This window comes from Mugil cephalus, chromosome 19 (assembly GCF_022458985.1).
Source record: "Mugil cephalus isolate CIBA_MC_2020 chromosome 19, CIBA_Mcephalus_1.1, whole genome shotgun sequence".
Classification (NCBI taxonomy): Eukaryota; Metazoa; Chordata; class Actinopteri; order Mugiliformes; family Mugilidae; genus Mugil; species Mugil cephalus.
Genome location: NC_061788.1, coordinates 9,151,677 through 9,178,973, shown reverse-complemented (window position 1 = coordinate 9,178,973; position 27,297 = coordinate 9,151,677). Strand labels below are relative to the sequence as shown.

The 27,297-nt window shown below is 42.2% G+C and overlaps 1 protein-coding gene and 1 non-coding gene across 2 annotated transcripts; both read right to left on the bottom strand.

Annotated features, from left to right (window-relative positions):
• Positions 1-759: 759 nt before the first annotated feature.
• On the bottom strand, positions 760-25,153 carry gpsm1b (G protein signaling modulator 1b). The gene is made up of 14 exons (XM_047570182.1): positions 24,941-25,153; positions 15,915-16,136; positions 15,088-15,223; positions 14,826-14,968; positions 13,964-14,087; positions 12,274-12,389; positions 11,935-12,090; positions 11,742-11,850; positions 11,530-11,644; positions 9,214-9,284; positions 8,936-9,106; positions 2,986-3,148; positions 2,650-2,855; positions 760-2,478 (listed from the first exon to the last, which is right to left on the bottom strand). The coding sequence occupies exons 1-14, from the start codon at positions 25,000-25,002 to the stop codon at positions 2,278-2,280; spliced, it is 1,995 nt and encodes a 664-aa protein (XP_047426138.1). The 5' UTR covers positions 25,003-25,153; the 3' UTR covers positions 760-2,277.
• Positions 25,154-25,647: 494 nt separating this feature from the next.
• On the bottom strand, positions 25,648-25,729 carry trnal-aag. Its single transcript has one exon. It is a non-coding gene; the product is annotated as a tRNA-Leu (tRNA).
• Positions 25,730-27,297: the final 1,568 nt, after the last annotated feature.

The following is a 27,297-nucleotide window of genomic DNA, read 5'->3' as shown; positions in this document are numbered from 1 at the left end:
TGAAATTAGACGAGAGGAGGGGAGGGCTTGACAGCTGCATTCAAAGAGCTCCTTTAAATGAAACATTTTATTCCTTTTTTTGTTTCTTGCTAGTGTTTGTGCGTCTCGTACAAACATATCTGGGAAGGTTCTCAGTCATCCAGGTTACGGTATGTCCAAAAAGTCAAAGAAAGGAAACTGGACTAGAGTCTGACTCATTTTCATTTCCAAAGAACTGCTGTGGTTGTTCCTATTTAAACTTCAACCCTACAGCTCCACGCCTTTTTCATTTTTTAACGTTTTTGTATATAATGGGAGACATGTTTATAAAAGAGGGAGAATTATGTGCTAAGAATGTACAGTGTGATCCGAGATGTTGTGCAAACATTAAAAGCAAGGCAAGTTGGATTGTAACGGCATTAAAATAGTACTGGTTTGCTATGACACCCTGAATACTGAAGCATCTCTGTATAGTGAACAATTTTTTACTGTTCGTCCTATGAGACAACTCCGACTATGTTTCCTGAAAAATGCCACAAATGTGTGAAAACCAGAGGCTGAATTTGCGTTTACATTCCTGCACAATCTCGGTTATGCAATCATACCCTAAAATTGGCCAACAACTTTAGTCAGGCCTTTTGTGCATTGTTCCACCTGAGATTACATCTTGAGAAATCCACTCCAGCATCTCGCGTGAGTTAGACTAAACATGCGAAAAGCGCTCTTATTTACCTGCTTATTTTCTTGAGGTTCAAAAGAGGAAACCGATCGGCAGCCGAGTAAACATCTGAAACACTTTATTAAAAGCATGAATTGACATATCCATGCCCTCAAAAGGAACATAAATACAAAATATATTTATATGTACAAATTATGGCAGAGACAAATAGAAGCGTACCGGATCATTTCTAAAAATGTTAATTCACAAAGGAAAAAAAAAAAAGAAGAAGAAAATATCAACTGTAATATCTCCCAAATGCGTTGTTTATAAAGAGTAGGTGAATCAAATACAACCACTATGGTACTGATCCACCATAGCTCAATGTATCTAAGGTTCATTTAAGCTTCGAGGTACAAACATGAGGTACTTTTGAAATAAAAGGCAAGCCACTAGGTGTCTATTTACTGCAATTGTTTTCAAGCCAATAACAATTCCTTTCTGCAGGTTGTACCTCTAATGCTAATTCTGCAACAGATGGACCAAAAAACAAAAAAACAAAAAAAAAAGCTCACTACTCTCCACCTGATTCTGAGGATACACTCTCTAAAAAAAAACCTTAGCTAGCGAAACAATGTCATCCTAGAAATGGTAAAGAGCAGGGATTGCCGTAACCCCAAGAAACTGCACTCTGCAAATCACAGAGGTAATACACGGTTTTGGCCACAGAGAGGCAATATACCAGCAACACAAGGGTTCTAACATTGTTCACGGTGTTAGACTCTCCAGACTATGACACATCCGTCTGCTTCCAGGTCTGTGTTACACTATGATGGTGATGACGATGATGATGATGGCAGTAGTCTGTTATCAGACGTTCAGAGCGTTACGGGCGGCGTGCGTCACTTTTAAAAGCCGAGCTGGGACATTAACCGCGGCTTCAATTATCACGCAGCTCCGGTGCCGCAGCCGCAGCTATTTCGTTTGCTCGGTAACCTTGGTTACCGCATACTGCTTGTTACGCTGATTTAAGGAAATGATGGCCAAGTCTAATACTGTTAGAATAACACCGCTTCTCCGTGAGCAGCGGGAGACACAGAAATATTAAGATAAAGGCAGAGTCGATCACTGACGTCTCAAAAACTCAAAGCTGTTTTCAACTTTTCAGTGCAAATCTGTTTCTCTCGTGTTTCTGTCGACGCTGTTTCTATGAATAAATCTTTCTACGCCTCCACATTAATTGTCAGTTATTATTATGCTGTATGCCCATTATGTGCTTCTGAGAAAAAAAATAAAAACAAAACACGTCTGACGCCAGGTAATACAATCTTGAGTCTGAAAGAAATGCTGATTAAGGCATTAGATTTGAGTACGTATTTCGCTTCCATGTCACCCACAAAAACCTCCATCGTCTTCTTCTTCCTCTCTGCACCGCGGGCTGAAACTGTTTCCCCAGTTTATTTACACACATTTAATACACAATACACCAAGCAACATTTAACAGGGCACCATCTATTGCACATGGGATTCGTCTTCATAAATGGTGTTAGTTCACCGTTTAAGTGCCGCCTTTAAATGTTGGCTCGTCCTTCGCTCCCGCTTTTGATTTCTTTGAGTTGCGCAGCGTTATTCGCCGAGTCCTAGCTGGAGAACCCGCCGGGGGGCTCCGGATCGGGGGGCTGAGGGCCGTCCTGGTCGTCCTCGGGCAGCTGGACGCGCTGCTCGTCCATGCGCTTGGCCTGCACCCTCTGGATCAGGCTGAAGAAGTCTTCGTCGGGCACTGTGGGGGCGTGGGGGCCTGCTTCCGGAGGGGAGCACCGCTGATCGTCGATCCTAGAGGACTGGGATCGGACGGACGAACGCATTCAGAGTAGAAAACATCACTCGAGAGATGCTTCATATTTAAGCGCTCTAATAGAATTGTACGAGCAACAAGCATTTTTCTAAAGTCAAGACAATTAGGAATCTAAGAGGATTAAAGCCTTGAGCTTTTGTGAGAACTGAGGCTTTACCTGGCACTTGATAAGCATGTTGAAGAAGTCATCACTGGGCTCCTGGTGATCTCCCTCACCCACCAGGTGTCCCAGGTTGTTGTGGGTAATCCTCAGGCCTGGGAGGTTACCCACGTTAACGCGCTGGTCGTCGAGGCGGCGGCTCTGAGAGCTGGCAATCAAGTCAAACAGCTCCTCGGTCTGGGGGGAAGTGGTAAGTGCAGGATCTAAGAGAAAGAAGGAGGAGGGGGAAAAAAAGCCCAAGTGATCTTTTGGTTTTCACTGCACAAAAAAAAAAAGAAGATAAAAATAGCCGATACGGCCACATGTACGCGGCTCATGTGTTTTCAAACCAACCTAACATCTCGTTCAGGGATACCATGGAGTTTGAGGCGCCTTCTCCGTTGTCTCCGTTCTGCGGCTCGTCAAGGTGGCAGCGCTGGTCATCCATGCGGCTGCTCTGGAACTTGCTGAGGAGGTCAAAGAAGCAGTCTTCATCGGAGGGATCACGGCCCAGCTTCTGCAACAGAAATGACAAATCTCTCATTCTTCTTGTGAGGATTATCTTCTGTTTTCCTTTGAAATCCCGCCACGGGGGGGAATCGAGGTTCTCTGCTAAAAAACACGCGCGCTTGTGTCTGCGGTCCGGCTGCGTTCCACTTTTGTGAACTCTGACAGTAATACTGGAGTTTCCTGTCCTTCTGTGCCTTCGCGACTCGAGCATTTTCATTTCGAGATGCTGCGGTTCACTTAGCTCTTCCTAGACTGAAGTTAGATCCAAGAAACGTGACTTGCAGGTGAGATAATTAACCTCGATGCCATTATGAGTTGCGTAATGAGGATTTCCAAGATAGAGAAAATTAATCTGATTAACCCACAGGGGATGGATTCCTGGTGAGACTACCTTGGCCTAGATACTGAAGGTGATAGGAGGTCATAAAATAAGCAATATCTAGAGTAAGTAAAACTGCCCATATGGAAATAACCAGTGAAATAAGAAGGAAATATCAAGCGTTTTATCTGTAGCTACCATAGTCTGCTTTAGAAATGCACTGTGGAGTTGTTAAACATCAGCTGTTTTAGATCCAATCAATTAATGATTCAATCATTGATTGACTCACTCCCGTTTGTGTGTCATATCGACCTCCCGGCTAGCCCCCACGCTCGCTCTCCCATTGTTTACTGCGATGCTACATCAAGAGTTGGTCTCTCACGTTGTCGTGGACAATGTCCTCTCATCCAGGGTCCCCGTTTGTCCCAGGTGATGGTTTGTAGCTATAACGCCTTTCGAACGTAAGCCACTCACGCACACAGGGGCCTCGCAAAGCAGATGTGGAATTTATTATATTTGTTCAGCGCTACTGAATTATGCACTGCAATATTATGATACCGACCTACTGGGCAGCGGCAATAAAGTCAGTCAATAACACCGACTATGTTCACAAGCGTGAAATAGATCAGTTTTTGACCTCGTTCAGGAAAAACACAACGTTCTTAGGAACCTGTTTACATGGCGAGTGAATATTCCATTTTTAACTCTTATTTGCAGCTCGCTTATTTAAATTAATGTACATAATATGCACATAGGCTACATCATACGGCTATGCCCTGTAAAAAAAAAAAATATATGGATATCAAGGTATGTTTCTGCTGCCCAAAACCTAATATTTACACTGAGATGAGTCCTAATTCAGAATATCTGAACCATTATGTGTAAAGTAGTATATACTAATATTCCAAATATGGTAGGCCTTATGTAATATTCATGATATAAGAAGAATGCGTATAAGTAGACTGAGTACCAATTCAAATGAAGCTGCTAGCAAACTAATCTTCAAAATAATAAAAGATTAAATAAGCATTTTGGAGCTGCGTAATCAAACTAAATATTACAGCAATATTGGAGTTAGTCGTACAGTACGGCCTCCTGCCAATTTAAAGTAAGGCTGTTATTAGAAATGCCTGGGGTCTCTTTGTAGATCTGCAAAAACGTCTGCATAACCCCGCACAGCAAAAAAAAACACCATCACTCTCAAATATGGAACATGAACGGCCATAAAGAGACGTGTACGGACTTTTAGTCGGGATAATTAACCACGTAAATTATTCAAACCCGCCTTGAACCATTTAGACTTTGAAAATCGAAGTGCATGGTCTTAAACAGCATCTGTTGCTAATTTTAGGATATGCATTATGTACAATGTATATATATTTTAAATTCTTTTTAGCCTTCCTTGCAGAGCTGTATTTCCCTGTACTATTGTTTTCACCCTATCAAAATGATTTTAAGATAATTATACAGCAGTATTATACATACAGATCATAACGAATGATGTGTTTTGCTTTTGTTCATTAAAGTTAAATTTATTTAAGACTTCTCTGGGGATCTTACACTTAAAAATGAATAACACTTACTACATTATTCTAGTTTTTTAATAAGTCCCAGAGCGGCTTAATGGAAGACGACGTCAAATTCTGACTACACGTCTCTCTGATACCATAAACAACACAACACAACTCTCAACATGTACATTTAAAACCACCCATAGTCTGCCAACACGTCGGAATAAGCAATAGCCCCATTGACGCCAACTAGTGGACGAAGTCTAAATAACACTGCCTTACAGCAGGATGTGAAGTATGTCAGCAGCCACCAAATTTCAGCTCTATTCTAGGAATCTTTCCCACTTTGGACTCAACAGAATCGGACCATTGTTCGAACACAACAAAAGTTTTTACTGTGTATCATAAAAAAAAAAAAAAAAAAAAAAAAGTTCTTCACTCCATCTGCGCCCTGAAGACAGAGTAAAATATTTAAAACGCAGTGAACACATTGACTCTTCCGCGTATTAAAACCGATTAAATAAAGAATAACCTCTGATATCCTTCGTTATTAGAGCTATAAAACACAAGTGAGACATCTTACCAGCGACGCTCCTTCTTTGTCCTCTATCTACCCCGCTCTCTCTTTCTCTCTCTCTCTCATTCCTCTCTGAGCACTCTTTCTCTCTCGCTCCGTCCACACGCCTGGCCCACACCTCCTTCTCCCCTACTTTACATCACCCTTTTCTCTCCCTCTCCCTCCCTCTTGGCCGCCCCGCTGTACATGACTATTCCAGCCCTCTTTTAATCTCTACCATCCACTGCCCCCTCCTCTCTCTCCCTCTCTCTCTCTCTCTCTCTCTGCAGCTCTCTCCGGCAGCCCATTTTTGTCCTGCTCACCCACTGTGGGAAAACAACTCATTATGGGGAGCTGGGGGTGGGTGGTTGGATGGGGGGGTGTTGACCCTGTGGGGAGGGTAGCGCTTCTGTGATCAAGGTCACATTATCAGCTGAAGAGGGAGAGCGCTGGTGGACAACGGGGAGGGGAGGGGAGGGGAGGGGGGGTAGAAGGATGGGTGCAGGAACATAGTTATGATTAAACTGCATGCCAGCGGCCGCCCATGCGCTGCCCTCACATGGCAAGAGCCAACGACCGTCACCTCCCGGTTCTCCAGCTCTCATGTGGTCCGCGATAACGCGTACGCTCTTTACGGTCAAGGACGTTTGCACCTTCGCACTAGCTTCTGCCCCGCGTCCTTGGCCCCACGACAGTATCCGCGCGGATCTCGGCACTTCCCTCTCTCCGCATTGTCCAATTAATCAAGTAGGCCAAAGAGACAGAAGAGACAAGAGAGAAAGGAACACGTGACGACGACGATGATGATGATGATGATGAGAGGGAGGAGGAGGGTGAGTGAAACTAAACTGTGTGCGAAACAGATCAGATTTCTGAATACACTAGTTGTCATTAAGCCACTAAAGCATAAAAACAAAGTGCAGATAGAAATTAAAATGCGCATTTACAGAACAACTGCAGTTTTTTTTCCCTTCCTCGTCATGTCACAATACAAGAACACCATTTGGTTTTTTTTTATGCGTCTCCTAAATGGTTTGTTCACGGTTGAGGAGGCTGACTTCCAGCCACACAGCGATGTGTTTGTTTCAGATATTACCAAGTGTTAAACATGCAAACTTGCGTACATGCTGTGTGAATCATGTGACGGCTCTGACAGACGGATGTTTTATCGACTGTCTAGCTATGGAGGCAAAGCATTTCAGATGACCTGGATTTGTGCTTTAACGAACCATCAAACTCAGTATTAAAGGCAACGATATTGGAAAAATTGCCTAAAAAGGGATCAAAATTAAAGGAAAACCTGAATTTATACTGGTGAAGACAGAGTAAAGAGGTGCCCACAGCTCACAGACACACAGCTGGCTTCCAAAGATGGGGAAAAAAAAAAAAATTAAATGGTCAACGTCAACAAGATCACCAACATTTACTCTGTTATCTCACAGCCCGGTAATTTGCACCCCTTTCCGACCAGCTTACTGATTACAACAATTAGCCGTGTCATATAAACAAGCCGTGATTAGGTGCTGAGAGGACATTCGGGGGCTTTAGACACAGAACAGCTGCGAAAAAATACATTAATCAAGAACCTAGTTCACAGCCAAACGAGCACTGCCGGCTTTAATTGAGAAATCACTTCTGAGATGACATCTTATAATCACACAGCATAACTAACGGCAGTTTAAAAGTGAAGTTGAGCGGAACGGGCTGCCTTTCAGACCTGCTCGAGGCTTTCTAAGAGAAAAATGAGCTCCCTATTTTCTCTGAGATAATCTCTCAGACTCTCGGATTAAACGCCTGACACATCTTAGTTAGAGAGGTGAGCATGAACTAGACGGCGGTCGGTACACATTTTGGTGAGGTGCTTAATACTCTGGGGCATGAAATTAAATGTAGAGCCTGAGCAGTTAGAAGCTCAAATAATAATGTAAAAAAAGAAAAAAATGTGTCAACATTTAAAGTCATTTTTTGGAGCTATTAATTACAGCTGCTAGAATTTGTGTTAGAGTTTAGAATATTAAGTTACGAGTGCAGTCGACTTGATTATAATAATAAAATGAAAGGATAATGCACAGCTAGGTGTCCATCAGAGTGTGCTGCCAACAAATGCTTTCAGAAAACCAAACATGCTACGTGAGTTGACCGTGCTGTTTTCTCCATCAGGTTAGATTCAGCAGGTGTGTGGGGAGGGGGAGGGGAGTTTGGAGGAAGCGGCTTTGGGCAGGGAAGGGAGGAAGAGGTGCATTCGAGAGCAGCAGGAATAACATAACGCAAACACAACGTTGTTTGAGACCTGCAAACACATTTCTGATTTGTTGTGAGACCGCGGGGGAGTCAACTAGACCCTGGCATGCCGCCATAGTATTAACATCATGTGGGAAACACTGAATCTGTTTTCCCTACTAACAGCTGAGGGTTTGACTGATGCGTGGAACCATCAGTCCATCTCGTAATGCAACAGAAAACCTTGTTCACTGCTCCGGTCATATGAGAAAACTTGGGATTTTACTAGTCTGCTGAGTTCAGAGCTCAGTCAAAGGCATCTAAGGTTATGCTAGCAAGATTCAAAGCCAATAACACTACAGAAAAATGCACTGTCACTTTCCCCAAATAAATATGAAGACTATCAAGAGCCACTGACACTCCACGAGCGCTGTCGGTAAAGTAACGAGTTACAAAAAGAGTATGAGAGGTAACAGGATAATGAAGATTGGCACCGTTGCCTCCTATTTGCTGCATGTGTGTTACAGTCGCCCTCCTGTGGCGTCCAGAGGAAGAGGGGCCATGTTGGAGTCAAGGATTCCGTTTGACTACGTCTCTGTTGCTATGGTTAGCAACGTTAGCTGCTAGCTGGGCTGGCGCATTCATTTAGACTGGTTAACAGTTTAGAACCACTTAATAAGGGTCCAATCAGCCAGTCAGAAGTGAGTATTCACAGAGACCATCCAGTAATGTGAAATAAGGAACTTGGTTTGGTACGTATAAAGCAATTTGCCAATCAGTTATCGACAGCTGGTTTGTGTTTGCCCTAACCCTAACCCTAACCCTAGTGGACAGTCAATACTTTGGTGGTCTTGTACATTTCCTGATATAAATGTTTTCAAATGAAACTTGCGAAAAAAATATACATATACAAATACAAATATTGTAAGTGTATGGATGAAGCTTGTCACCATCACTCCATCTGGGTTCATCCCTTCGCTCCCAGCCCTCTATCATCATGGAGAATTTAGTTGTAGGACCCAAAGATGCAGAAGGAATTCGCATCATGCGTCCAGCAGCCGTATCAGTCGTTCCCATTGGGCAGCGTCCCAAAATGGACATTAGTCCAACGCGCTACCTACTTCTCTGAATTTCAATGACATTCCCTGTGTGTTTGCCCTTCACGAAGCAGATAACACGAGTACTCACCGGCACTGGAGGCGGGACTTGCACCGTGATGTCATCAGTGTCCACGGGAGAGTCCAACCACGGCCTCTCATCTGATGACTGACTGTCTGAACAGCCTTTTCTGTTACCCGGCTGGGACAGCTGACTCTTGGACCTCCTAGGTATACTTTCCATGTCTTGGCTCTCGCCATTCTGCAGTAAAAGAACATATTGTTAGAAAGGGGCTGCAGTCTGTTCGGACGAGGATCACATTTTCTTTTCTAGTGTACTGAAAAGAGAGATAAGAAGTAAAAGATCACCTTATCTGAAGAGTACTTCCACAGTTCTACACTGTCCATGCTGTTTCTCTTGGTGAATTTGGGTCTCGCTCCTGCAGAGAAAAACAGAAACGCAAATAAACATTCAAATAAGATCTTTCACAACAAGAACATCTAAGTGTAAAATAGATTCAAGGGCTGTTTTAAGCTTCCAAATGGCCCTTTGTTTATTATTTTTATTTTTTTTATTTTTGCAGTAGTCTGTAATGTCAATAGTGGTCCCATGATGTTCGATGTGGATATGAGGTTTAGGCAGACAACCAGGCAAACAAACTGAATAAGAGTCTGTTTGCCAGCTCTGCTTCAAAGGGGGAAATGTAGGACATGGGTGTGAGTTTCTGCCTGGGGTTCATGAAAGCAAATATCACACAAAGGCCAGGCAGATTGTGCAGATATTACAGTTTCTCCGCGCTTCATTTTGCAAGGCTCAAATGTCTAAATATGCAAGTCTGGGGATTATTTGAAGAAAATATTGTTCTAAGACCTTTAGAAAAGACCCATCCTCCCTTCACAGGGTACTCACCCTACCCCCAAAATATACATAAAGAAACAAACTCTAAATTGAGTTACATTTAGCCTCGGTTCAGACATAACACAGACACCGTCTCACCTTATGTTAATTTTACATTTAATCTGGTCTCTTTGTGTACACATGTAATATTCTAGTTAACTTTCTCAAGCCCACACACGCTATTTTTCTCAAACACTGGTGCTTAGAGTAGATTTTAAAGACTTGATATATGTTTTAACGTGATTCATGTCCTTTTACTAACCCATTATCTATCAGTAATTTCTATCATGACTATTGTCGGCTTTCATTTCCAGTTGCATTAATGGAAAGGCTGGTACGGTTTCCTCTAACCAGAGTCTGAAGATGATAAACCGGCATGTCCCTGTTTAAAATGCACATTGTCACACGGTGACTTATACACACTCTCACAGAGCTGGGCTTTAATTCCTGCCGCACCCTTTCCCATTCCATGATTAAGGAAATTCAGGAAACTTGCTTACACAATGTTTCAGAAATTGGGTTATATAAGTACAAATGAAAAAAAAGAAAAGAAAACAAAACAAAAACACTTGAGGAAAAAAAACCTAATTAATCCACATGAATCATTTTTGTTTACTGGCAGATGCCATTGATACCAAGGTGCCAGTGGGCAGCAATGCTATTTGCACTAGGGTGGGACAGCCAGTGTGGCTTTTTATACCCAAGTGCATAGCATAGCATGGCAGAGACGAGCACCCAGGTGTCTGTGACCAGTAATGCTAATCGCACACGGCAGAAAGGCTGTCTAACATCTGGTGAACGTTGTAAAACGACCTATTTGAAGCCATGTTGTCTTTGTTACCTACACCAGAACCACTGTGAGGAGAAGAATACAAAATAAAAGCATTTAACAGTGACCTTTGGTTTCAAACTGTGCACAAGTCCTAGTCGCTCATCTGACCTTCCAAAAGGTTTTTTCCTAAAGGGGACGTATGGGGGTATGAGGGGGCTGATCTACAGCCTTGGGTCTTAACAGTCGAATAGCTGCATGTGACTATTTGTGCCCAGGTGCAAAAAGACACTGTTCTTTATTCGTTTTTGTTTTTAACCATACCTCTGTTTGAACAGGAATTTCTAAACCTAAAATCAGTGGGCAGCTTAGTTAGTTGTGTGTGATCATGAGGGAGAGCAGCTTTGCAAATGATAACCCATAAAATTGCATTCTGTACATTTCCATGTCGCAATAATAATAATAGTAATATGCTCTTCATAAAGATGCGAAATGTGTTGCACTCACACTAATACAGTCACTTGCCATTTCATTAGGTACTCTAGAGAAAACAAACACATTCTAATATAACCGTCTCTTAATAATAAATCTTTGCTTTCTCAAAGTTCTGGTATTCGGCATTTGTTTAAAAAATGGAAAAAGCTCTTAATTAATCAGTGTTTTTCACTTTGGAGGCTGTGGTGTTTAGTACTACTGTTTGTGTTGTATCAGCACGTTTCATTTATTTTGGTAGTTTCACAGCACCACAAACTACATCCTTAAAAGACATCCGTAGATTTGAAGTACATAATTTCTGTTTCAACATAAACTAAGAATTATAAAGTTCATAAAAGTGGTGTTTAGTGCAGGACTATTATATGGAAATGCATTCATTTTCCCCTGACATGTACCTAATGAACTGGCAAGGAAGGCTATTTAAACTGAAAACAGCAATAACATCTGAACAAACACAATTAGTGGAGATGATTAAAAGGCTGAATGACAATCACCACACTGCTCCATGTCATGGGAAAGGTACCTTGCATCTCAAACTCTGAGCTGGAGGGTGAAAGGTCACTCTCGTTGACCCCCAGCGCCTCCATCAACTGCTCCACATTCATTCTGGCTGTCAGTTCCCCGTTTCTGTCTCCAATCTGAAAAAGGAGTCGACAAAAAAAAAAAAAAAAAAAAAAAACGTAGGTATAAGTGCAAAAGATGCACTTTGCTTTACTATTGTAAAAATCCTCTCACCTCTTTAGAGATGTCCAGGTGCTTTCGGGCGTAGTGGAGTGCTTGTTTGTGGTTCCCTAAAGACACATAAGCGTTTCCCAGACTCCAGCAGGCACGACCCTCGCCAACCCTTATGGGAAATGGACGTAGTAGACATAAATATTGAATACTGCTCCTTTGCTCATGCATTTATTATAGTTTCTGCTCCCTTTACCTATCAGTAAGCTCCTGGGCTATGTAAAGGTGTTTCAGGTGGTACTCTATGGCCCTCTCATACTGCTGCAAGAGAGTGTAGGTGTTTCCCAGGCTGTAGCAAGCCTGAGCCTCCATCACCTGGTCCCTAAGCTGCCTGGACAGCTGAAGAGTTTTCCTGCAAGAAGGTAAAAAAGGTAACAATGCTGGAAAAGCAAGAGTTTGAGAAACAAATTGGAAAAACAGGATTCTGCTGAATGTCTTGACGTGCCAGTTTGTATTAGTTTTTATCCAAAGTGAATTTTGAATTGATTCATTTCACCTTCTCTCCACTAGATGTCAGTCTTCACTCTTTGCTCACCTGTAGTACTCCGTGGCTGTGTTGAACTGTCCCAGAAATATCAGAGCATTGCCGAGGTTACTGTAGGCTCGCCGTTCAGCAGCTTTGTCCCCAAATTCTTTGGCAATAGATAATCGCTGTGAATGACAGTGGAGCATAGTCAAATGAAATAAAGAAAAAAACAGATTTTTATTTAGCTTTTCAATTTCAGCAGTAAATAATAATGACATCCTAATGCCTGCTTTCTTTGCCTGATAACATTTTTTGGTAAGTTTTTTAGCAGAGGCAGTTACACAAGCCCGAAGTTGCAAGCTCTGTTGGGCACATTATTACATGACCAGAGGTGCTGCTGCAGCGTTGGTGCATCAAATCAGCTCCTCTGATTCTCTTTACAGGCAGTGTGCTCCCCTCTGTGGCGCACTGATAGATCTGTAATAGGACCAAGAGGGGAGGCCGCTTTCTTACACAAGGAAACAAGTGGTTTACAATGAAGAGTGACAGGAAACATGGGGAGGGAGAGCCCGGAGCCATCCTTCCCAGTGATTCACCAAGAAACCAATTTCCTCCATTTTCTTTGTGAGTAGTCGTCAATCTCTGCACATTGTGCGCTTGTACAGCATGGGGCGAACAGTGATTCATCCGTGAAATGTACTCTGAGAGTAAAACTGGTAAGGTTAACACGGCTAACTAGCTGGCTTTTGACAAGTAAATTGTACATATTGTGATCGCCGCCCGTTCCGTCATTTCCACACTGCTGTCTGACAAAAACAGTATCACACAAAGACAGAAGCAGCTATTTCCCTTCTCAAACTGAGAGCGCGTTGGCGAGTCCTGTTAGTTTGCATGTCAAATGTAAGCCAAGCAAACTAGGCAAGATCTTATCTCTGCATAAAGCATACGAATACCGTCTCTTTCTTCACTGAACGAGTTTCAAGGAAATATAACCGAGTCAGACTGCACCTTTGCAATCATGTTTTATCTCAACTCAACAGTAAAGCATATTTTATGGTTACCACTTGTTTGCTTTTGCGCTGCATACGACAGAAGCTGAGGCTGAACTGGAAGAAAGCAATTTAACAAGCTGTATTGAGAATGGCCTTGGGCCTTCTGAGGGTGTCCTGTGGCAACAGAATGTTGTTAGTTGGGCTTATGGGTCCTGTAGGTTGAGGGGGGGATCATCTGTGGATCATCTCACGGATTCTTGATCAGTTTGGGATGTAATGAGTTTGGAGGTAATGTTTTTTTAAGTTGTTGCTAAATCGTTTTTGTGTCTGTGCCTGTGTCAGGCTGCATCTTGCTGGGGATCGAGGAGTGTCACTGCTATGAGGTGGGGGTGCCTGGTCTGGTCTGGTCTAGATGGGTGGTACAGCTCTAAGTAACATCCACATGGATGCCAGGTCCAAACGTTTCCCAGTGGAACACTGAATCACAGGATGGTGATAATGTTATTCACTTCTCCTGTCAATGGTCATAATGTTATGCCAGATCGTTATATAAATACCCTGTATATAAAATTGTTTCCAAATGCAGGTAACATCATGTCAGGCCACGAAGTCGCTGAACAGCTGCAGTGAATGACACTGTGTCACAAACCAGATTAGACCGCCGCTCTGCTGCTGAAGGTCGCTATCCTCTCCCGGCTCTACAACATGAGCTGATGGCCTCTGTCTCTGCTCTACAGCAGTGTGAAAGCTGGTAAACATCTTCTCACCTGACGGTGGAACTTGATAGCTTCGACGAAGTTTCCCAGCAGGTAGTGGGTGTTGCCCAGGTTCCCGTAGGCTCTGCCCTGAGCGGCTCGGTCACCCAGCTCCTTCACCAGACACAAGTTCATCCTACAGGTAAAGTGAGGTAAAGACGCACATTTAGTGGCAATATGTAACGGCTGAAGACAATTTCGATGTTATTCTATTTATTAGTTGAACTAGGAGACAATCACTGAATATAAGCCCAGAATATTTTTACAAATATTAGTTAAAAAAAAAAAAAAAAAGCCCTAAGAGTCACGACAAGAGGAAAATGTGAGCCTAGAATTTAACAAAATAAAACTGTGTGATGTGAACTTTAACAACTTAGAAGTGATTGTGTCTGTTGTACCACGATTGTTTTGTTGCGCTGTATTATGTTTCTATATCGGACCCCCTCAAAAATAATCCATGAAAAAACTATCCATGAATAAATTTGTTACACACAAATCAACTCTGACCCAATCTGCATTCCTACGTATGGGTAAATCATCCACCTATCCCCACCTGAGCAAATTATTTTCCTTAGATTTAGATCATTAGTTTTAAGTGGCTCAAAACAAGAATGACGCACTTGTGAATAAACTGTGAAGTTAAATGATTCCATGGAGATTAAGCCTGCAAGTTAAAATAAAACTGGGTTGCACCTGCTCAACCAGAGGATCTATAGTCCTCACTGCAGGGGGGGGGGTTTATTCCAGTCCATGCCCTTTGCTGCACGTCATCCCCACTCCCTCAACCATTTACTTCCCATCTCTCTCCACTTTCAACTATCAAATAAAGACATATATGGCCAAAACTGTTCAGCACTTTGTCACGAATACATACTCATAGAAGCCAGTAGCTCTTTGCAGAGTGTCTCTGACGTCAGGAGGCAGGTCTCCTGGTTCCTGGGTGCAGCCCCATAACAGCTGCTTGCCTTTTGCATGAAAGACATTCCCTATGTTATACAGTGCTCTGGCCTCTCCGACCTACAACAAGAGATTAAAGAAAAGACAGCCTAAAGGTCAACAGAGGTGGTGCATCTCCCCAAGATTTGTGAATGTGCGTCCCTTTGAGCATCCAAGTGTGTGGGTATATAGTGCAACACCTTGTCGCCTTGTTCTTGAGAAATATCCAGATGTCTCTGGCAGCAGACGACCGCCTCGTCAAAGCGCCCCAACACTTTTAATGTGTTACCAAGGTTACCGCTGGCTTTTCCTTCTCCGATTCGGTCTCCTATTGTTCTGAGAAAGGAGGAGGACACATTTTTTATTTTATTTTTTTATCGTTTAGTAAGTGAGGACAAAGACAATTTCGATTTTTCAACGTGATCATTTCTCCAGACTGTCAAAGCACTGCAACGGGATTTAATTGCGAGAGGCTGCGTCGTACGTCCCAGGATCACGTCCCAGTGGGCCTGGTGAGACTGTAATGTAACAACGTAAATCTCCCTGGGGTCTTTAATCACTTCCCCGCTGTAGTACCAGCTGCACTCACCGCAGGGGACCGGATTACTCACAAGCTAAATATCCAGCTGGTAGTTATCGACTGTTACTATAGAAAAGCGCCCTCACTTTTCTTGGAGTGTCTATTGTCCTTTTAATAAAATTCCTCACGGTCTTTTATGTCTCGAAAAAAGCGTGAATCAAATCTATTGGAGACGCTGGTTTGAAACATTTTCTTGTGAGGCTGGCAGGATGAAAGAGCAGAATCATTAACATATTACTCCTACATACTTTTTGATAGCTCAGCACACAACAGAGCTCCTTTTTGGAGGATTATACCATGATGTGAACAACTAACTAACTAACAGCATATTTTTTGTCGACCATGAGAAGGAATATAATTAGATTCTGACCTATTAGTATGAAGATGCTACTGAACTGCCCATTGTGCCCATTGTTTACTATCAGCTAGTAAAGGTACAGTACCCACCTGGCCAATGTAAGGTCATGTTTGTGGTATTCCAGGGCTTTTCCATACTCCTTGAGGTAGAAGTAGGCATTGCCCAGCTGGCTGTAGATGGCACTAAGGGTCTTCAGGTCTTCCGTTCCCACCTGCACGGCTGCCTCAAAAAACGCGGTACCCCCTTTAAAGTCCCCAGCCTTGCACAGCCGTTCTCCTTCCAGGGCCAACTCCAAGCAAGAGGCCTCCATCCTGAAAGGTGAGCACATGCAACACAAGGGAAAGAAGTCACGAAATGGCACAAGTACACTGGCACCGGCACCGTCAGAGATACCAATGTACAGTAGTGTGGATACTATTACAGTGGCAGCGCAACATCATCTCGCGCTCGGGAACAAATTGGCAGTATCGCCATGACAACAAGGTCTGTAACCATTTCTGTGGACTGTTGCCTTGGCAACTGAGCCTAAGCTCCGAGATGAGCACCTTGAAAAGGTGTCGTACTTTTTCGCTCATATCAGTATGAGAATCTGATCTCTAAACACGCACATATTGAATATTATGCTAATTAAGCTGCTTCTTCAGTTTTTAAATCAAACCCAACCATTTTCTGTAATGTGACGATTTCCATAAAAAATAATCCACCCAACCGTAGCAATTCATTGGCCAACACTTGCCCAGTGTTGGAGGATTGGAAAAAAATCAATATGCAGCAATGCTTCACTTGTGGTTTAGTTTATTCTTTCTTACTGGATTCTTTAGGAAAATAGACTCACCTACTCCATGTTGCTAAGCAGACATATAACAGAAACTACACATGACAGTCAACAGAGGATTTGTTGACTGTGCATCTTTCAGATCCTTTAAAACCTAATTTTACTGTCACAACAAGCACAGCAAGACCTTGTCAGTGAGTTGCACCCAGAAAATATACAACCTAGGATTCATTGTATAATCCAGGATAAACTAAAGAGCAGCCAATGTGGAAGTAGCTCTAAATTCCAGATAAGGTAGTAGAATGTAGACTTAAGCAAGGATTATCCTTGAACCTAAGCTGTTTTATAAAATGTTCCATTCAGGTATACCAAAGGAAGGCAAATGCAGCCGTCTTTCTGCTTTCCATAAATGACACTATAATTGCAATGATTACGAGTTTATATGTCCCAAGTCATTTTTTGTGCTAATTAAGAATAATTCACAGTAGCAATGTGATTTCTGTATAAGATTTTCTAAATATATCCTTCAGTGTGCTTGTTTGGTTTGTGAAGCATTGCCTGCCAAGCAGAAAAATAGCTGCAGAATTGTTCCTTTCCGGTCAGCAGTACCTGCGTTTTTGCTTGCTTCGTGTTTTGTCCACGTACACCTGGAGCTCCAGGTGCAAAGGCTTAAGCATAGCTTGAGGTCGGGGTCCGTGGTGGACCAGTCTACACATGGCTCTCTCCGCTCCAGTCAGAGGGCAAGGCTCAGATGCCATGAGGGTAATGTTTAACAAAACCAACTCTATTAAAAATACTCTCCAGATCAGAGTCTGAAGTACACTTATCCCTGATGATGCAATGCTGAAACTTTTTGTTTTGCTGATACTACCTAATTCACATGAACTTCCAGCTAAAAGTGTGTAACAAATTATGTCTATATAAAGTCCATATTGTCAATTCAAGGACTCCAACAGGATCTGTGGCGTCAGCAACGTTGCAGCAAACGTGGACGCAATCCAACTGGCTGTTCTGACCACAATCCATTAACAGCCAAGAATAACATCTGCTTTTCAAGTCCTCAAGAGAGTACCAAAAAGCGAATGGTCAGCCATCTATTCTCATGGCTGAGACAGACAAAAACATGTTGTAGAAAACTCCGTCTAAGAGCAGCTCCGGCTACAATTGCATTTCTCAGCAAAAACATGTCGAATTAAAAAACTTTTCCAACTGGATTTGGTCACGAAGCCAAGATGTCCATTTCTGTTACGTCATCCAGTTCTTACTACTGCCGACGGAAGTTGGCCCTCCCTTTTGATTCTCTTCATCCTGTCCTCAGCTGTGAGATCCAGTGTTGTGCCTTGCAAACCACCATGTAACACAGGGGGGTATAACATAAGGAACATTCTGGTGAGAGGGCACCAGAATCTGCAATGACAAAGCCAGTGCAGCGCTTGTAAGCCCAATGAGAGACAGCGAGAAAGGATGAGAATGGCTAATCCACCCGCACCTCCTCGGTAAAGACCATGCAGTGCAGTGAGTGGCCTGGACTAATCCAACTATCTGCCGACATGAGCAGAAACATGATTAAGTCACCAGCCAAGACAAATTACACTGTGAGTAAACAAGGCGTAATGGATCTAGTAGGTGAATACAAATTTGATTACTTAGTTTACAGCCTTATCTAACATATGTAGCATCGCCTCAAAGTACAATGTGTCACATTGAACACAAGATGTAGATGGTAAAGTAATGAAACAAATGAAGAAAAAGCCATCTAACTATTCATTAATATTGTAATGTTTATGAGTGTGGAAAATTCAACCTAGTTAAAAGTTTTTTTATATGATTCAAGATTCAAGATTACATCGGCACAGACATGAATACAGCATGACTTATTTAGCCCGGTTGAGGCGTATCAATGCATTTGTTAAGTTTTCTTTCTTCTCATTCTGGTATTCCAATACAGCTCTGTGCATGCTCTTTGGGTGACCGAGTTATCACTTTGGCCGCCTTTTTCACAGCTGACATTTTGGTTTAGTAGGAAAAGCACGGGAAAACAATGGCTCTACTGTATCCAAGACTTCCAGTTAAGCCATGACAATGCCAGCGAGCCAGCAAGCACAATGAAACTGAAGAAGCTGAACAGAACTTGTATTTACTCCCATGGCTTTTATCTGATACTCTTTAAAATGGATAAATGTGTAGACCTCTCTAAAACTTACAACAGAACAGCCTCTCTCTCTCAAAAAAAAGCAATCTATAATTCCTTACAGTACTTCTTAGGAGTGGGCAATATGGAAATCTAATTTAAATATTTGGTATAAGCTAATGGAAATGATTTAATTACATATTTTTTTTTATTATTAATAAATCATTAAAAACATGCAAGACTAATAACATAACAGTTACTTTGTCTGAGAACAAAAGCCATAAAAGCATATAAAGTGATTTATTGAATTGCAAGTCAACAACACTGTCAACAGTACACTAATTCAGAGATATTAATGGCTGTAATGTAGTAGGTAAATTATCAATCCTCTGCACATACTTCACCCTGATCTCTCAAATATCAGTGATAATACATTATATTACCTGACTAATTTAGACAACGACGCTTTGTATTACACCAATGAAAATATTAAAAATCTAAATTCATGTAACTACTAAAGCTAAAGAAAGGGAAGCTTTAAAGCAAGAAAATCATTCATTTTCCACAGCCCTCTCCATCTTTGCACAGAGCAAATGAATTCTGCTGTTTTGGGAGAAACACATCCAGCCATGGGGAAAAAGTACTCCAAATATTTCAGGAGCATGAATGTATGAATGGAATTTGTTACCACTTTAAATAACAATCCTTAAAAGTGTGCAAGGTCATCTTCCCGGTAACCTTAAAATAGCAACAGCTATTTCTGCAACAGCCGCTCTGTAACCCATCAGTGGAAACTCTCCGGCTCTGAAATTCCAGATCTGGACAATTCACCTAAAGATAGGCTGAGAAAGTTGCAGACTGTGCGGAGTGGAAGAGGAGACACTAATAATTGTTGCCAGAGGTAATCTCAAACTCTAGGAAACGGCAAAAATCTCACTTAGTTTTCCGCTGCTCCACACAAGGTTTCATCATCATGTCCTCAGGAAGCCCACAGGTGTACTTGATGTAAAATGAAAAAGTTAGGTAAAGTTACACTCAGAGTAAAACCCAACTAAACAAAGGTAGTGCACTAAAATGTTGAAAAAGAAGTGGATCAACGGAATCAAAGATGCTGAGGCTAAGGACATCAGTGCAGTATTCCTGGGAGCATGACATTGATGAGGATTAAAGTTGAGGCTGGTAACCTCAGAGGTGCTGTTAGAGAGGAAAGCCAGAATATCAGGAGACAGAAGTAAGTTTAGTGAGATTAGTCACAGACGGCGATGAGAGCTTTTAAAACCACCAGCGAGCTATAAAACCCCCTGAGTTGTAAACCAAACTGTGGAAAAAGGGTGTCGCCTAAAGAATGCCTGGCAAAGCGGTTAAAAGAAAAAGGCAAAACAATTGTAAAGTTAGGAGTCCATATATATCACTCAATTTAATCAAAGCAAGCAGACAAATTGCACTTCATGAGAGCTAACTGACAGACAGAAAGAAAGATGAAAGACAAAAACACCAAAAGTGATGACAAGACATCTATGAGCATATAAAAATGAATCCAAAGAGACAACAAAACCAAGACAAACGGCAGTTTGGTCTCAATGACAGGGTTTCCAGAAAGTGACTTTCATTCTTGACATCTCTGTGGTCAGCGTAAGAATGGATCTCTGTGGAGCAGTCTGCCATTCTCTTCTCTGATTACCCCTCTAATTGGTCTGTTTGGGAGACACTCATCCCATAATAGCCTGCTTGTGGTCTACGAATGATCTCCCAGTGCAGTTACCATGGCAGCAAAGAGTGTGTGTGGTCATACTACTTTGGGTTTCAAGGAATACGTTCAGGAGGTAGAATTAAGATCTGAGTTAACTACCGTGTCAGCGGTTCGTCGTTTCAAGGTGAACAGTGAACCATTCCCGAATGATGAATCACAGTGTATTCATTGTTCATATAAATATGTGAAGATCATGTTCTGCTGCAGAGGGAAGATTAGATTGCAAAAGACCACTGGAATAAAGAAAGGAAAACTAAATTGAGGGGTATGTGTGAACATCCAGAAAGTTAGGAAATGGTGAAGTTGCACCAGTTTAACATGGAAATGACTAGCCAACGAAGTCCATGGGGAAATACAATGTTAAATAAAGGCTAGCAGTTCCAATATACAGTAGGACTGGCCCCTTTGAAGTTGACCTAAGCACAGCACAGTGACAGGGCTACAGGTGGACTAGATTAACAGAGTTTTTTGATTATTACTTCCTGTCCATTGATACTACTGCATGTTTTCACTTATACCGCTTTCCCACCGAAAATACCAGGTTAACACAAGATTTTCTGACCCCGGTCGCCTTTGGTGTGTTTTCACATCGCCAACAGTCCCAAGTCTCACCTCCCACTGTGAAAGCTGCGTGTCTGTTTTTTCCAACCTCTCATACCTCATCGCGTTGACGTCATCATTCAACATTTAAGTACACTACACTACGAGGTAAACAATGGACAGCAGGGTGTATTTTTTTTTAACGCTTTCAGTTTGTTGATGACCTGAAGAATGGACTGGTCAAACGCCCGCTCTTTCAAAAAGCTGCTGATATTCAAATAAATCACTGTGTCCTGCACAGTGCCCGATATCTGCTGCCAAATCTACTCTTCTCCTCGGATGCAGAGCAGCTCGCAGATCTCACGGTCTTGCCAGTGCGCTGCCATGATCAATAAAAAAAAGTGTGCTATATAGCTATACAAGCTGTAAACACAGTTGCACATGTATTGCCTGATCTGTGCAATTTCACTGACATGACGTAGGGCTAATTCACCTATGCGCTTCCATTAAGGATCACGTAACAACACATTTGATTTGTTTGATTGAAAAAAATGGAGAAAAACCTCGGTCTCTTAGAGATTGGTCTTTTACGGGAGTAGACCAAAACTTTGACCTGTTTTTAAACTGCTTGTAGGCCTTGCGCTTCTACAGTGACAATCTGACAGGCTGTCCATTGATCAAATCAGAATGTGAAAGGCAGACACATGAACGTCATTGTGTAAATTAGCGGATCAACGCTTCATTCCTGTTCACATCAAAACTGAGCTGAGCCGAACCAATAAAATCCCAGGTTGATTGCCGGGTCATTTTCTTCCGGAGTGAAAGGGGCTATACATTACTTCCTTCCTGTAAGGTGATGAGGCATGAAGAAAGATTTGTAGCAATGCCACATGCACTAAAACAGCCCATGTTTTACGAACTAATAACAAGCAGCTTGAACTATTCACTGAGCAATGCATAAAAGTAGGTTTTTCGGCAACCGATTTAAAACTGTGAACTATCAAAAGTTGTCCGAAATGTTAAAATATCCATTGAAGAAGCCGGTTCATCCAGTCCAATCAAACTCCTGGACATCTTCCCGGTCCGGTTTCAGTTTGCTTTCAATGCAAGTGTGAAACACTCAGGATCAGAAATACACAGTTAGTGTCTTTCTATTCAAGCTTCCAGCCGAACTAAATTAATCTCAAGTACTAGCTACTTAACATGATGTATGAACAAAGTCATAATCAAAGATCATTATCAGGGAAGCAGAAAAATCCATGACAGTATACAAACTGTCTTGGAGCATTTCCTTTCATTGATGGATGCTCGTTTCATATCCGTGGGTCTAAACTACTGCCCCCATGATTCTTTGCTCAGCGAAACCCTGTGCTCAGGGTAGCAATCCAGCCATAATTACAGAGTGCCATGACTAGTTGTCACGGAAACCAAAGAGAAACTCTCTAGGAATGTTTTTCCTCTCGCAGTGCATGTCTCTTTCAGTTAGAGCAGAGTCGTCTCCTTCTTTCTTCTTTTGTATGATTTTTCTAATCATGCTGCGTTTTTCTTTTACTCTCCCTTGGTTCTGTTTTTTTTAGCTGTGCAAGTTTCTAGCTGCAGTAAGTGTTATTAATTGGGCAGCATCGTGTAATATGGCCCTACAAACACAGAGAAAATAACATACTTTTTATGTCAATATGTCAAATTTTGCATGTTTTTCCTGGAGTTTTGTGATTTCCAAAGTTACCAAAGTTTCACAACTAAATAATAGTTTCTGTATTTTCTTTTTTTACGGTGGATTTAACATTAACTTTTTCAGCACGCTGCATCTGCAAGAATGAGCAAAAGATGAGATACAAAGGCCTTCTACTTTTCTTGCTCATCTAACTAAATGATTAGCATCTACTTTAACAGATCAGTTTTCTTATGTGATAAAAGCAGAGTGGCTTCCTGCTATAGCCTGACACTGTTTCCTTTTGGCAATGAAACAAAAGGTTTTACCAGGAATTGTGTGTTAACAAGGACCCTACAGATAATATCCCTTTTGTGTCTCATCTGTGTTTTTTTTTTTTTTTTTTTTTTTGGAAGCTACAGATAACACACACAGCCCTCATTGTAGAAAGGTCATGTATTGACTCTGTGTGTTTGTAAAATAGAGGAAAAGCAGTCGTATCATGACCAGCACCATGGATCGGCCCATGTATTTATCTTTGTGCATTCAACATGTGTGTGTATGTGTGCGTTTGTCAGGGACATGACAACCTTGCAGGGTTTATGAATGTCACTTCTCAGCTCAACAGTTATTAACATTTGCAGCGACCCGCTCAGCCGACAGAGGCGGTAGGTAAACATAGAGCAACAGTCTGCTTTGTTAGCTAGTTTAACAAAGCTTACACTCCCAGCACAGTAATACATTAATTACACAATAACAACTAATATATCTACTAATCATCACATTCAAACTGCTCCTCTTGAAAAATGCACTAATCAGGCAAAGCATTCATCTTAATTCTTTTGCATAAATCAATTAGTGATATTTGACCAGATTAAGAATCTGTAAGTCCAAACCCACATAACATCAACACAACGGCCACTTCATTAGGTACATAAAAGAAATGAATGAATGAATGAATGAATTCTAATATAACTGTCCTGCGCTAAATTTTTTAGCTGCGTGTCTTTTTTACCCAAGCCCTCTGAATAAAATAGGGATGTCAAAATAATGTAAACATGTGTCAGTGCAACACAACACAAATCAAAACACGGTTGGATCTGCAGCCCTCTCAGTCACAATTACCAGATTTTTGCTTCACGATTATTATGGACAAAAAATGTCACGAAAGCAACATCATCACGACAACAACGGCCAAACCCAGGAAATGCATCTTTACATTTATTTATGTCATTTTCTCTCTTTTTGGAGATGAATTACACTCAAAATAACTGCAACTGTACAACTGCATACAAAACCAAAAAAGTAAACAGAGGATCCACAACATCTATAATTACATTAACTGAAACAATATTATCATATGCATTTTTTTTTTAATACTATGATTATTATCGATACCGGTATACCGCGACAGCCCTAATCTGAATACAACAACCTACATGAAGCTAAGATTTAGTGCAAGACTGTTATATTGGTATAAATTTAACTGGTGTACCCAATAAACTAGCAAGTGAGTGTATTGTTCAAAGCTTCAAGAAAGTCTCATCATTCCAGCCCTACTGTCAAAAGTAAGTAGTGAAGGAGGGTAAAGTTTAGCTAATCAGAAAATAAGAAGACAATGCATAGCTTATACTAATTAACTAAACAATGGAAGCGACCACAGTAATAAATATATAAAACACAGGGCTTTTTTCAACAATATGTTATGTTCCTGCATAATGGAAAAAGTACTCAGTAGAGTCAGTGAAGGACAAGTTTCGTGATGTGAAGACGGAGCTATGACACTGATGTTAAGCAGTAAGAACAGATATTTGCAGAAGAGCGGCAGTGGTAATTTGATGGACATCCTCTTCACGCCTCACCCCCCCCCCCCCCCCCCCCCCCCCCACCAAATTTTGGTGTCCAACTTGTAGACATGCTCCCTTTTCTGTGCTCCCTCACACATCTCATGAGGCTCCTCTCAGTCTGTACATTCCAGCCACAGCAGCTCAATGACCCGAGCCAGGAATGAGGCTTGGAAAGCTTGGAACCGGGCTCTGGCTGCAGCTGTGTGGCTGGGTCTGGTCTCGGGCTTCAAAATCAGTGAAAGCTGCCCCAGCCTAGCTCCTCCTCGGCGAGCTGAGCTGGCAGCTTCTATTATTTCCCCCCCTATACTCAACATGTCCTGTCCCTACAGCCGCTCCCAGACTCTTTTACTCCTTTTCGCCATTCATGCCACTAGGTTGAGACCCCTCCTTGTCTCTTACGTACACTCCCCTGGGTCCCTACCTGGAGTGCAGCCTCTTGCTGGCCAGATCCTGGTCCACGCCGTTAGCAGCCGACTGAGCCATAGAAGAGCCGCTATTCTGCCTCCCTGCTTTCTTCCTCCTCCCGCTACGAAGCCCCCTTTCACAATTGTGTCCTCCAGAGGCGGTAACCCCTTTTTCTCCTTTCTTGAGCCGTTCCGCTTCTCTGCGTCCCTCCCTCCCCTCTCTCTCTCTCTCTCTCTCCCCTTCTTCTCTACTACCCCAGTCTCTCCCTCCTCTCCTCTCATTCACCACAGTAATGGCAGCTACTGAGGCGGAAGTGAGGTACTGGGCAAATAATATAAAATCACAAAGTCCCGCCCCTTCGTGTGACGTCACCGGTTGCGCTGCGTGCTGGCGGTGAGCGAGGGCAAAGTGTGGATTCACATTTGAAAACAGAGAACGCACAAACAATGAACACTGATCAGGCATCACATTATGACCGCTGACGGGAGAAGTAAATATCACTGGCCAGTTTATGACAATTCAGTGTTCAGCTGGGAAACTTTTGCACCTGGCATTCATGCGGATGTTAGGCACATAGCAATGACACCTGGCCTCCAAATGTATTAAATCCCAAATAGATTGAATAGATTTTTGTTGTTGTAGTTGTTCTTTTATTGATCCCTCATGGGGTAATGCCCCAAGATGCACCTCTAACCACTACTCCACAGCTCCCTCTAAAATGTCTGGCAGCGGTGGGATTCGAACCCACGCCTCCGAAGAGACTGGAGCCTTAATCTAGCGCCTTAGACCGCTCGGCCACGCTACCACGCGATGTACACGAACAAGCCCAATTCACGGACGCCCCCCTTCTCAACCCATGGACCATGTTCATTCCTCGATGACTCACAGCTTTTCGGAGGCAAAATATACAATATTAGGCAGGTGGTCATAATGTTATGCCTGATTGGAGTATGTCAGTGCTTACCTGGCTTGCCTTCTTTCAAGTGACTTACTCAGAGTAACTTCTAAAAGAGCAGTTTTTCCCTTCCAAGCCTGCATCACGTAGTTACGTTCCCAAACATGAAAGTATTTTGAGACGCGGAGTCTTACATGTCTTTGTTTTACCTGTACACACACCAAGCACTGATGTCACATGAGGCGGGTGAACACCTGTACATGAAAGAAACTATATTTCTGATGCAACTCCACCTGCTTCCAACTTGCGTGGGCTAGGAAACGGATTATGATATGTCAAGACTCCTGCCAGCAATTAATATTTCAGCATAGTCAACATCAAAGACGAGACTTTAGAAATAATGAAATAAAGATTTTCTTTATATCATAACCTGATGTTCCATCCAATCATTTCTGTTGGGGATTGCTAACTTTTGCCTTACTGTTGCCTTAAAGAGATTTATTTCTGTATGGGGCGCAGTTGCGTTTGCAATGTCACATTTCTACAGTAGCCCAGAATGGACACACCAGATAGTGACTCCATACAGGGCCTTTCTCAGTTTCTCTTTCAGGCTTTTGGCGCAAATGATGTAATCTAATATAATATTCAACATTTCTGCCAAAATACACAGCAATCAAAGGCAAGGTTTTGAAAGAAAGCATAATTAACGGCCTCTGGTACTGTTGGTGCCACTGAGAAACAACAAATCCTTCTGTTGCTTAACGCAGGTGGACTGCAGATCATTCTGGACTCAGGGTTTGGCAGTTCTTTTAAAACTCACCTTCCTCTCCACCCGCCCATCCACAGGCCTCGGGCAAGGTCACTGGCACAAATCATTCGCGTTGGTTACCTAACAGGCAGACACAAAAACACGTCAACTCTTTCTTTGTTTTGAAGAGTTGACGCTCGTTGGAGAAAGCGCATCTGCTGCCACGGCAACCTGGACCATACTTTTATAACATAAGAGATAAGATAGGACTTTATTAATCCCCGTGAGGAAATTAGGGTGTTATAGCAGCAGGGAACAACGGTGCAAAAATACAAAAAGATACCAAAAAAATAGCACGAGGTAGACAAGAGAAAATTTTAAAAAGTAAATGTTACGGGACAAATATTCCTTTGTTTCTGCCTCTATTCGTGCATCGAATGCTGCTAAGCGAAGGTAGCAATGTCGAACATGAAGCTAAGGCTGCTATCGCATCTTAACTGTCGCGACTGGTTGTCTGCTCTAGTATTTATTTTAGCTTATCCTAGCTTACGTATTTTAGCATATTTTACTTTTATTTGCTCAGAGCCAGTTGGCGGCCTTGCTGACATATGTGTGCCAGCATATTGTTCAGTATCTGCTGTCTGTGCATATTACTGGTATTGTTTTCCATCTATTCTGTGCCTCTGTGTCACTGCAACCCAAATTTCCCTCTGAGACATTGATAAACTTG

Excerpts from the sequence above, each read along its gene's own strand:
- gpsm1b (XM_047570182.1), bottom strand. The coding sequence starts at position 25,002 with ATGGCTCAGTCGGCTGCTAACGGCGTGGACCAGGATCTGGCCAGCAAG. Across the intron at positions 14,969-15,087 it reads CTCAAGAACAAGGCGACAAG|GTCGGAGAGGCCAGAGCACT; the intron begins GTGTTGCACTAT and ends CTCTTGTTGTAG. Across the intron at positions 11,645-11,741 it reads ACCTGGACATCTCTAAAGAG|ATTGGAGACAGAAACGGGGA; the intron begins GTGAGAGGATTT and ends CTCCTTTTTCAG.